We start from the raw sequence: 13,083 nt of genomic DNA on the forward strand, positions 1-13,083 counted from the left end.
TTGTTAGTGTTATATTAGATTTATTATATCAATTTATTTATATTTTTAAATGTCTTAAAAATATTGTTAACATAATATTTAAATGTTAAATATTAATATTTTATAATTTTAAAGAAAATTTGTTCAAATATTTTAGATAATAAAATTATATTTCCTAAAAAAAAGGAAAATAATTATATTTTAGTTTATTGAGTTGTTAAAATTATTAAAATTCAGAAATAATGTTTTGTTATATTTTGTTATAGATGACATCATCTTCTAGAGGTATGCGTGAGGATGATTTATTGACATTGCAAAATATACATGTTTCAGAACATGTTTGGAATAGAGAAAATGATAGGAGATTAATAGCACGACGTGTTGCTCCAACGCGCACCGGAATTTTGGGAGTTCTACATCAAATAGTTCCGTTATTAGAGAAAGCGGGTTTCGGATGGATTGCTCAATTAAATTATATCAAAGTTAGTCCTGGTTTGTTAATGGCTTTGGTAGAACGATGGAGACTAGAAATACACACATTCCACAACCCATTCGGAGAATGCACAATTACTCTTGAAGATGTTGGTATGCTTGTTGGTCTTCCAGTTGACGGTGAACCAATATTAACTCGAGGTAGTGCTAATATATTGGAATTAGGTATTTAAATAACTTTACTTTAACTTAATTTTAAATTTATACTAATTGTTATTTATAATATTAATAATCGCTAAATAATTTGTTTTATTTTATGCAGCTCGGGATTTGTTAGGGGTTGTTCCACCTCAGTCTGAAATTAAAGGACATCGCGTTATGTTATCTTGGTTGGCAACAAACTTTAATGACATTGTAGATGACATAATTGATCTAGATCAGTTGCTTCCTTATGCTAGAGCTTGGATATTACGTTTCCTAGGAGGACTTTTTGTTCCTGATAGATCTTCCTGCTTTGTGTCATTAAGGTGGTTGGTGTTTTTACGTGACTTTCAAACTATAAAGACATATGCAAGGGGTGCAACTGTGCTTGGATGTTTGTATCGCAATTTATGCACCTCTACTAATTACAAAACGCCATGTTATGGTGGGTTTACACTTTTATTGCAGTTATAGGCATGAGAACGATTCCCAACCATTGTCTCTTCACCATTGCCACATATTCCTCCAGGCAATCCTATTGGTTTAAAGTATGAGCAAATTTAAATGTTAACATTTTTATAATTATTCAATAAATTTAAGAGAATTTAATTGTTTACATTTTGATTTCAGGTGGTCCAACACAGCTAGTAAAATAAGTAAGAGCGATGATATTAAATTTTATCGCAAATACTTTGACCGTTTGACCAGAAAATCTGTAAGTAATTTAAATTTTAGGGGTTTTATAACATAAGAACAAGGATAATGAAATGTTGTAAACTTTACACATTGACAGTATCGTTCTTTTAAATTTACTACCCATTTCTTCCCCCCTGTTTGTCTTATTGGATCAAATGCCTCTTCAACCTCAAATTTTGAAGATTGAATGTCATATCTACAAACTTGGTGGGAACAAGTTTCTTCTTAATTTTTTTGCAAAGCTTCAACCAACTTTGAAACGAAAACTTTCCCGGATGAAACATCGGCTAAAGCGCGACTACCACGATTACTAAAATACTCAGTGCACCTAGTATAAGTCGACCGAACTAATGCAGTGATAGGTAGATTTCTACAATCCTTTAAAACCTTGTTAACACATTTAGACAAATTCGTTGTCATGTGACCATATCTTCGACCATCTGCATCATATGTCATGCTCCATTTTTCTTTTGATATCCCTCCTATCCACCGTTCAACTTGAGGGCTAGATTCACAAAACTTTTGCATACAAATTATCAATAATGCACAATAAATTTTTTGAAATGATTAAAAAATTTAAAATAAGCTTTCTTACCTAACTTCACAAGCTGTTGTTTTAGTTTTACATCCTTGAATCGATTATTAAAATTACTTGCAATGTGCCTAATGCAATACTTGTGATATGCATTTGGCGGTCTCCAACCAAGTGCCTCATTGTCAATGACCGATTTAATGCTACGATGTCGATCAGAAATTAAACATATTCCTTTTTTATTTGTTACATGTAAACGCAAATGAGAGAAAAACCATGACCACGCAAGTAATGTTTCTCCTTTAACCAAGCAAATGCAAGAGGAAGAACGTTGTTATTACCATCTTGTGTTGTAGCAATGAGCAATGTACCTTAATATTTGTCATATAGACGAGTGCCATCAACTTGAATCAAGGGTTTACAATAATTAAATGCATCACAACACGCCTTGAATGTCCAAAATAATCTGTGAAATTGACGGTAACCACGATCGCAACGATTACCAACAAAAAACTCATCATGACACAGATCATAAAATGACCCTGGAGCAATTTCTTTCATGTATTTAAGCCATCAAGGTAAATAAGCATACGATTCTTCCCCATCTCCAAAAATTTTAATAATTGCTTTTTGTTTAGCCATCCAAGCCTTTCTATAAAATATTTTAAACCCAATTTGAGATGTTATTCTCTCTTGGATAAGGCTAATCTTGATTGCTGGATCTTGGTTAACCATTCCTACATATTAAATATTAGTAATGAGTAATAAAAATTATTATTAATATAAACTATAAACTTTGCAGAACTTACCTTGTATAAATGATGCAATTAACTCAGAATCTAACTTATCATGATCTTGTGACAAAGACGTGTTCAAACACGTATGACGTCCACCCCACTGAGTCATTTTCCACTTATCATATTTCTTTGACTCAATGGCTCTCATGTACCATCCACATCCATCATGTGCATTTAGACATCTAACAACCCACTTGGTCTTTTTCGACTCAACCACATAAAAACTTTGATGCATTCTCATTGCATTTTGCTTTACTGCATTTTTAACCGCATCTTTATTCTCAAACTCCAACCCCACATATAAATATTGGCTAATTGACCAACTATTACGCACATCCATCCCTGGGATATTTTCTTCATCTAGATGATTCCAATTGATGTTAGTGTAGTGGGGTAAATTACTCCAAAATTGACTTCCACCTATTTTAATAATAATAAATTTAGTAATTTCAATAAAATCTATTTCAACAAGATTTTTTAAACAAATAACATACATTATTGGCAAATTTAATTTTTAGATGTTATCTTCAGTAAATGGATAAATTGAAATTGGTTCAACCATTGTACTATGAACAATAACATCCGACTCCACTTCATTATCAGATGTTTCACAATCATCAATTTCATCTTCATTGGATTCATCAATGCTTTCATATGATAATGAAACATGATAGTTTGCTTCGTCATCTTCATCTTCATCTCTTGTCATCAATGGTGATCGTTCAATTGACAAATTTTCTAATGAAAATGTTGAAGATTCTTTCATACCTATTTCAGCAAATAATTCCATTAATGGTATCACATTCTGGCTCTGAAATGCTTCTATCATGCATTGTACATCATCATCGTCACTCAATTCCAATGAAGAATATATGTTGTCATCATGGTGGGAAACTACAAATCTGTAACTTACAGATAATATCACTTGATTTGACTTAAGACGAAATTTGTTGTGAATCCTTCTCTTTAATATATTCAAAGTTATACCTCGTTTAATATATATTCCTTTTCTTAGTCCATCAAATGTTACACCTTGAGAACTTTCATACATCCTTCCAGTGTAAATATAAGCTATAATTTGATCCATAATATCTGCAAAAAAAACTAATAATTAGTACAAATAGCTATAATTTATATTTCAACTACAACAAAATTTCACTCACAAATTTAAATCAGAGTTCCACCTATTATACTTATCGGTGTGATTTCAAATGTGAACAAAACGTAACTGGAAGGAGATGTATATATACTGCAATAGTCATTATGGGTCATAGACCCGCTGTGTCGCTATGGCCCATAGCGACATCATTTTAAAAAAAATAAAAATTTATACTTATTTCTGTGTGTGTGTTTTTTTCAATTAATTAAAATAAATATGAAAAATATAAAAATGTATTAAATATCAAACGCAAAAAAATAAAACTATAAAATTAAATATTAAAAATAAATTATAAAATAATTATGCAAAATATATTAAATTAAATTAAAATACATGTCACTAGGGCCCGTAGCGACACAAAGTCGCTATGGCCCATAACGACATCTTTTTTTCCTCTTTTTTTTTCGTATTTTCATTTTATTTTAAATACTTCTTTTTTTGTCAGTTTTTTTTAAATTAGCATATAAATAAAATCTGAATAAATTTAAAAAATATTTTAATTAAAAATACACAAATAACAAATTTTATATTTAATTTTCCATATTTATTTTTTTATAATTATTTTATTTTATACTTTTTTTATTAAGTTTTGTTTATATTTTTTTCTTTCACTTAATTAAAATAAACAACAATTACACAAATAAATATTTTAAATTTAATTTATTATTAGAAAAATATATTATGTAAAGGCGTTATGGCTCATAGCGACATTGTGTCGCTGTGGCTCATAGCGACATTGTGTCGCTATGACTCATAGCGCCTTTACATAATATATTTTTTTATAATAAAATATATATATTAATTATATTTTTAAAATGGAGATAAAACCCATAGAAACTTTACAAAATTCGCTACAACCTGTATAGCGATTTTTACTGTCTAAATTTTAGTCGTTCATAATTATCAAAAAAAAAATTTACACGTGACACTAGTGTTGTTAGCGACACCGTTGTAAAATGTCCTAAAAATATAAATAGTTTTAAAACAACTTCATTTACATAAATAATTTTAAAAAATACCCCCAAATTGATCAATCCGAACTTAATACTAGTGTGTGAGTGTGCATGTTATGCACAAGCTTGAGTATAGTGTGTGAGTGTGTATTTTGAATTATTCATTGTACATTGACAGCTGGTGTCAAATGGGTCTTCCCAAATCTGAACTTTATACATGAATATAAATGCTAAAGAAGTTCCATAGCATTAAAGTTCGTGGACATGTCGCAGAATCGTTGGTCGCAACCATAATTTCATTATAAAGTAAAGATGTCTCTAATTATCGTAACACCTTTTAACTGGTGGGATATGGATGGGCCAAAAGGTGCATCTTAGCTGGTGGCACAGAGACAAGTTCAGGATTTTTCATCAAAAAACGGGGCAGTTTGAAATTGTCATAACATGTTTTGTTTATAATTATGCTTACAAATTTGAGATATAAAATCTTGTTTAAAAAATTAATTATTGTTTTACTAATATCGTATTATTATTTACGCATGATTGAAATATGAAACTAATGAAACAATTAGTACGTTAGATAGGGTTGTACGTTTTTCAAACAGACACTTATTCATTAGACTTGTCCTATTGTCGATACAATTTTTGTTCAACAAAAATAAATTTGTTAAAATAAATATTACAAGTCCTATATTAATATATAATAGGATGAATTATACTAATAATATACAATAATCTATTGTAAAAATAGAAATTTCACATATAATGCCCGTGCATCATATTAATTAGTATACTTTATACATATACGTACCTACCATGATTATGTTAACAGTTTTATTCTCATAATTAGATAAAGATAATATCAATGAAGACAAATCTAATTATTAGCATGAGGGAATATTGTTATAGTGAAGCTTAAGTCTCAGTAACAAGGTCTAATAAATTAAATCCACATTTATATATGAATGAAATAAACCAGCAACAGAATAGGTTAACTACTCCTTAAAATTAACAGAAGCTAATCCCAAAAAGAACATGCATTATGTGAGTAATCTGGAAGCTGGAACTTTTTTATTATCTCTTGGTGGAAGAATCAATGAATTAGACGTCAAATAAATTTGACGAAGATGCATGAAAGAAAGTGAAGTAAGAATTCCAGTAGATTAATTATGGATTTTCTACAAGTCGAGCTTAGTCCAGTAGTTTGATGGCATGCATTGGTTTGACAGTATCCTCTCAAGTTCACTAGGCCTGCAAGGAATGGTGACTGCACCTTCATGATCAAAGCCGTACTCTTCTTCTGCTTGCTCCAATAGCTTCAAAAACGTAGGGTTGGTTAAGCAACTTAGTGGAAGCACGAACCTCTTTTGTTCCTCTCCACACTCGGCAATCACAGCGAAGTGTCCTTCCTTCACATCCTTTGGCACGTACGTTGAATTTGAATCACACCCTTCTTTGTTTCTCCCCAGTAGGAGTCTCTTCTGGAGCTTTTCAATCACCAATTTGAACTTCACAATGCCTCCTACGCTTTTCTTTTTGCTGCTGATCACACTGAGCATGGGCATGATGAGTGATGAGTGATGAGTGAAGAGAAACAAGTAGTGTTTGTTGTTTAATAATATGAATATGAATATGAATAGTTATGGTTATGATAGTTATATATATAGGTGTAGTCAAAGGGTGTGTTCAGATAAGATTATTTGGACGGCAGCTGAAGAGTGAAGATGAATAGAAAGAGATGTTGAATTGGTGAAGGGGAGACAGCGCATGTGGCTGCACTGTTATACGACTTTTCAATTCACCCCATGCAACGTCCCTTTTCGCTGCTCGTGTCGGATTCCATTACTCTCTTTGCTAACTCTTTCCATTTCCATACTCCATATCTATTCTTTTTTTCTTAACACTTATAAAATTTTCACTTTTTCTTTAAACATTTGTATGTGACAAATTCTGAAGATAATTTCATTTCATTGGCACAATTTCTAAATTTAAGAAAAAAGTAAATGTTAGAATAAACAAAGTCTCTTATTATTAGACAAGAGAATGAAAAGATTTATGAATACACATGAAATTATTGTTTTAAGAAAGTGAATTATGAATTAATTTTGTTCTACATTTATGTATATTAATATGCATGATCATCTCATTAATTGTTCTGAAATTATCTTTAAAAAGTGAATTATAAACCTAATTCCACATAATAAAATTATGAAAGATATATGTGATTTATAAAAATAATCAAAATAAATGGTACAATTGGGTCAAATTTAGGAGAAAAATCAAATCATTATAACATTTAGCCGATTAAATTCAAAAGTTGAATTCGGATATGGATTTTAGGATAAAAGAATTTATTACTTTGGATGGTTGCTTAAGTTGACGTATGTTTATATTTTTAAATTAAATTTAATTATAAAAATTTAAATCAATAAAAGAAATTAAAAAATGGAGACGAAACAAAATAGGAAAGTGGCAAAATGCTGCTTCGTTGTTTATGTCTTCTTTTGGCAATGACGACATTCACTAGGGCATTTAATTTTGATGACAACTTTATCATCATCATTAAAAAGCAAAACCTTCCAATAAAATTAGATAAGAAAATACACTACACGGATGCACTTGGGATCAATAGTATATTAAGTTCAGCTCAGCTCAAACTAATTTGGTAAATTTGAGTCATCAAGTTTAATTTTTTTTTTCTTTTAAGTTTATTTAGTTAAAAGAGTTTAATTTTTATATACTCGATCGGAAATTATATAAAAGTTTGTTTTTAGAACTTATATACTATTTTTTAACTTATGATAGCAACAAAGTGATTTTTCGTTGTTGTAATTTTACTTTAAAAAGTCTTACATATTTATCATAATTTTTAATTATTATTTTTAAATAAACACACAAGACAAATATAATGGTCCTAACTTTTCCGAACATATATACGAGTGTTTTATAATTTGCTTCCACTACTAGAATTTTTTTTATTATATGCGACTTTTCTTGCGAATTTTCATGAAAAATTTGCAGGGAACGTTGTTCCTGCAAATTTTTATATGAAATTTTATCTGCAGGTAATACCTTCGTGAATAATATATTTTTGCGAATTTTAAAATTCGCAGGAAATTTTCTTGCAGAATTTCTTGCGAAAAAAATTTGCAAGAAAGTTTCCTGCAAAAAAAAATTTCGCAGGAAAAATTTCAGGAAAGTTTCCTACCAAAAAAAATTTGCAGGAAAGTTTCCTGCAAACTTTTTCATAAGAAATTTTGCAGGAATATTTTTACGAAAAAAAAATTAAAGAAATTACTCCAACATGTGATACATAATCCTTTAAATTTTAAGATTGTAGATTATAAGCTTAATACTCAACTATACAAATCAACTTGTAAGGTAAGTGTTGCCCTAACTTATATACTCTTTAATTGCTTTATTTTCAATCGATATGGGACTTGAAGTTTTTTAAAAATATTAAACTTATAAATTTAAATATTTTTTTTATTTTTCTTACGGATTAAAATTTGTAGGAAAATCTGCAAGAAAAGTTACCTGCAAAATTTTTCTACCAATTTAGTAAACATTACTTGAGAATTTATTTTTGCAAAGAAAATCTGCAAGAAACAAAATAAAATTTTTACAATATTTTCTGCAAATTTTTACAATGGAAAAAAATTTCTATGATTATTAAAATTGTAGCAAAATTTGTAAGAAATATCTTTAAACTATTTTTTGCAAATAAATTCGTAAAAAAATTCTGCAAATATCTTTTTGCAGGAAAATTCGTAAAAAAATTTCTGCGAATATTTTTTTGCACGAAAATTCGCAAGAAAATGACACTTTTCTAGTAGTGTTCCTTTAAAAAATAGTCAAAATTTCTTAACTGTTAATTTGTTATCTTAACTCATGAGTAATGAGCAACCTCCTTTACGTGTAGGTGAATTGTGACTAGTTGTGAGACTTTTTTTATACGCTATCACTGACTAATATCCTTTACTCATGAAATCATTTCTCAGAATAAATTCTTAAATTAGTCTTTTAAATTCTATTAAATTATTTATATGAATTACTGATTTTATAAAATATTACTCATTTTAATCTCTTTTACTGTCATTTTATAAATGAAAAAATGTAAACATTTTATAAAATTTGAAATTTGGAAAGTCACTTCTTTTTCTTTAGTATTCTCTCCTTTCAAAACTATTGTTGCTTAATTTTTTTATTTCAAATTATTTATCATGTGATAAAACTGAAAAAATGGAACTATACTTTTTAAACAATATCACTTTATCTTCTCTTAATTTTCATGCAAAAACCTAGAACAATAGTAATTATTTTCCTTATTTAATTACAAAAAAATAAATATTACAAAGAATTTTTTATAACATAATAAATTTTTATCGTTTACTACTGCTATTTTCTTTTTATCTCCATTACCTTGGCAATTGTGGAAAGGACAGTTGCTATAATATTTGTCTTTTAATAAGGCTGTTATATATGTATCTGTTAATGTTGGCACGTGTATCATTGTGCTTAGTAGGTTGATTCTCTTCATCTAGCCAATTTTGACTCAGCTTGTTCCTAAGATGGTTATGTTCATATTTGGACGTACGAAATCCATGTGCTAGTGTTATCTGTAGTTTTGTACTGTGGGTTTCATGGATATATAATTCTTTAGGGCATATATATATGCATAGCATGCTGAGGCAATATATGGGAAGTTTCCAGAGAAATGGCAGAAATCATTGATTCTAATTATAAGTGTTTCGCCAAATCACAGGAATTGCTTACAGCTGTGATACGTGAGTCATCATCCAACACCAACCTTGTTTCTCAGAATCCACGCTCTTCATTCACCCATGTTTATCTAATTTTCTTCAATTTTTAAAAAATAATAATAAAGTGGGTGATGTATAAATAGTTAGTGAAAGAAGATATAATTGCGAAAGTGGTACAAGTGAGAGAGAAAAGTGTAAAAAATCAGTAGTGGAGAAATTAAAATAAATATTTATATATATTTGAGGATAAAATAATCATAAAAAAAGATAAAATGGCAGGATTTAGTATCTTCTTTATTTATAAGTACAAATTAAACACTTTTTTTTTTTACTTTTTTTTTCCAGTAAGTGTTGCAGAGTACCAATTAATTTTGTTGATAATTAGGATATATTTGGACAAAATCCTCTAAATTAAAAAAACACTTTTAAGAAAATAGGAAGAAAAGCAATAAAATATGTTTCCCTAGCTAATTAAAATTAATTTATGCATAAGTTAATTTGTTAAAATTCTCTCTTTATTTTCTCTAAAATATTATTTTTAATCTTAAGTTTATTTGAATATAAGTTTATAAGTATTTTTTTTTATTTTTTTTCTATTTAAAAAAGTTCTTTATTTTCAATAGAGAAATTTTTAAAAAATATGTCTAACTTATATTTAAATAAATTATTATACATAAGTTAGTTTTAACTTATGAAAAAAAAATTCTTATTTATTTTGTTCCTAGAACTGTTTCTTTTAACCATACTTTTAATCTTGATTGAGAAACCTAATCGATTATTTTTTAGTAAGTTCCACTTCTTTACTATATCATAGCTTTAACTTGTATCAAGTGAGGAATATTCATATGACTTATTTGTGTTCTTAATTAGTGTATTATAATCATAAAATTTTACTTCAAAATTTTAACTGCTATAGAATGACCTTAATAAGTTGTTCAACTTTTGTCTTATTGGTCGTACAGTAAGATACAGTAGAGATGCCAAATTTTCGTACGGCGATTGTATGCGGACCGAAAAGAACTGCACGCGCTACCGTTTTGAATGGCTACAAGGTACACTTTTCAATCCTATGGCTACAATTTTTTTTAACTACATATGCAAAACCAATTTTATATATCATATTGATTTTATTATTCTATAAGGTAAAATGTTTTTTTTAAAATATCTCCAATATTATTTTTAAAAATTCATCTAAATCTTTATATTCTTAATTAGTTTATGAAATTGGTAGTAAATATTGAAAACTAACCACTAATTTGAGAGAAAAATCTCTAAAAAGCTCATTTACATTAAAAATGAAATCATATATATATATATGAGTTTTTGGTCTTAATATTGGTGGTACATGAAAATATAGCAAAGGGCAAAATTTTGGTACCGATTATACGCGGACCAATAATAAAGAAGTTGACGCGGTACAATTTTGAATGTCATGGCTGAAGGTACAATTTTGAATGTTATGGCTAGAACTAGAAAGTGAAAAGAAAAGAAAAATAAGGCTAGGACCGTTTATAGATTCTCATCAAAACTGTACAAGATTTGGACCCAGAAAATAATACTGTATTACTATCTCATTTACTCTATCCATTACGTACCAATGTTCGATCAATATTGGCTATACACGGGTAATTTATGTAATGTTTATGTATTAATAATGTTAATTGAGTTGACATGTTTCGCAAAAGATGTAATGTTTATTTTCATAAATAAGAAAACGAAGAGGAATATCATGAAATAGTTGGCATTATGCCATCCCTGATTAGAGTTAGGGAATTGATGGTATATTGTAATGCATGGCCCCAGAAAGTTATATATTTTTGGTATCTTTAAGACGTTTGATGGGCAGAGTGGCGTACATGTACCCCAGGTTGGGCAATTGAGACCTAATTAGTCACAGTCACTCACTGAATGTGAAGAAATAAGTTTTTGTTTTTTCAAGTGAATGATGCTAATTAAGCTGTCTGACAGATATTTTGCTTTGCTACACCTGTCAATAATTATACACTCAATCTAGCTGGCTTGCTTTTATTCACCTTCTTAACTGCTCCATGAAAATAACTACATCACTATCATTTCTTCGGTAACGTTTATCATTTCTAAAAAAATGAGTCATTCGTCTATCCAAAAGGACAGTGGAAAGGAGTTCTCTATTGTTATTTAATTATAAATAGTTATATTTATTGATTTTTACAGTAATTATTTTGATCTCTTGCTACTTGACGGTATTAAATGTTTTATATTATTAATACATAAACATTAAGCTTTAATAAAAGAGTTAATTATTATACATTACCAATATAAAAAAATTTTATATTGATAACCAATTATATCTTTTAATAGTGTTATGTCAGTTACTTATTTAATAAAATAAAAATAAAATAAAATAATTTAAAAAATTTGATTGGTCGTTAGTGTAAAAAACTTTACACTAACAATATATAGATGATTAATTCTTAATAAAACTATCCTGTTTTTAAACATTTTGAAAAGGATAATATTTTTATTAATGGATAATAGAAGTTCCTATTTAATATATAGGTGTTGATTATTTTAATTAAATTGATAATCATTATGCAACTGTTGATATTATTTTATGAATAATATATGTATTTAGAAATAATCAAATCTTCTTATATAAATGAGTATGTTAAATATTTTTTATTTATTTAATTTATTCCAAAGCTTTGAGTTTTAAAGATAAATATGATTTATCAATGTCTAAGCAGTTATTATGTTATAAAGAATTTTAAAGGTTGAAATAATTTTGTTTAAAAAAAATAGAAATATCCACACACATTTTTAAATTTTTAAAATTTACTTTGAAGTGTATTAATCACATGATCTACTATGTTATTATGTATGTACAAGAAATAATTCTAAATAATACTTAAGAAATTATGTACAACTCCATTAATTTTATCAATTTATTTCTTTCTATGAACAATATATTTTTCGCAAAAATTATATTATATAACCATTTCAACAGTAGTTTATTTGGAAGAAGTCATATCACTTTCAAATTCATCTTATATTTTTCAAAAAAAATAAAATAATTTTTATTTATTTATTAGGAGAAAGCGACTTCACTATTACCCAAAATTAAATTTGAAAACGTTTAAAATGCCATGTCAATGACTTGTCATATCATTTGAAATATTTAGTAATGGAAAGAAAGAAAAAAAAAATATATATATATATATATATTAATTAAAAATAATATTATTAAAAAGTAAACTAAGATGTTGTTTAGTATTAAAAAGCTTTGTACCTAAGAATAGGGGTTGCTAGGAATTTTTGTCAAATATGTTTGGATATTATAAAAATAATTTTAATGATTGTTACTTTCTATTCAATAATCAGTTCTTCTTCAAGAGTGTTTTACTTTTTTATTGGTTGGGTTTGAACTAGAAATCACCAGTGAAGTAAAATTAAAAAAAAAAAAAAAAGGTTAATGAACAGAAACAAGTGGGAGCAGTGGGGGTTAGAAAACAAGAAAGAAAAAGCCAAAAGCAGAAAAGTACAAAAAACAATGATCTGCAGCAACGCGGAAAATAAGCCATGGAAAGCATGA

General features: G+C 27.9%; 1 protein-coding gene across 1 annotated transcript; it reads right to left on the reverse strand.

Moving 5' to 3' along the window:
• Positions 1–5,688: 5,688 nt before the first annotated feature.
• LOC109811586 (SAUR-like auxin-responsive protein family) lies at positions 5,689–7,236 on the reverse strand. Its single transcript, XM_020375368.3, has one exon. The coding sequence runs from the start codon at positions 6,312–6,314 to the stop codon at positions 5,928–5,930; it is 387 nt and encodes a 128-aa protein (XP_020230957.1). The 5' UTR covers positions 6,315–7,236; the 3' UTR covers positions 5,689–5,927.
• Between the last annotated feature and the right edge of the window lie 5,847 nt (positions 7,237–13,083).

This window comes from Cajanus cajan, chromosome 10 (assembly GCF_000230855.2).
Source record: "Cajanus cajan strain Asha chromosome 10, NIPB_CcT2T_4, whole genome shotgun sequence".
In the NCBI taxonomy this organism is placed as follows: Eukaryota; Viridiplantae; Streptophyta; class Magnoliopsida; order Fabales; family Fabaceae; genus Cajanus; species Cajanus cajan.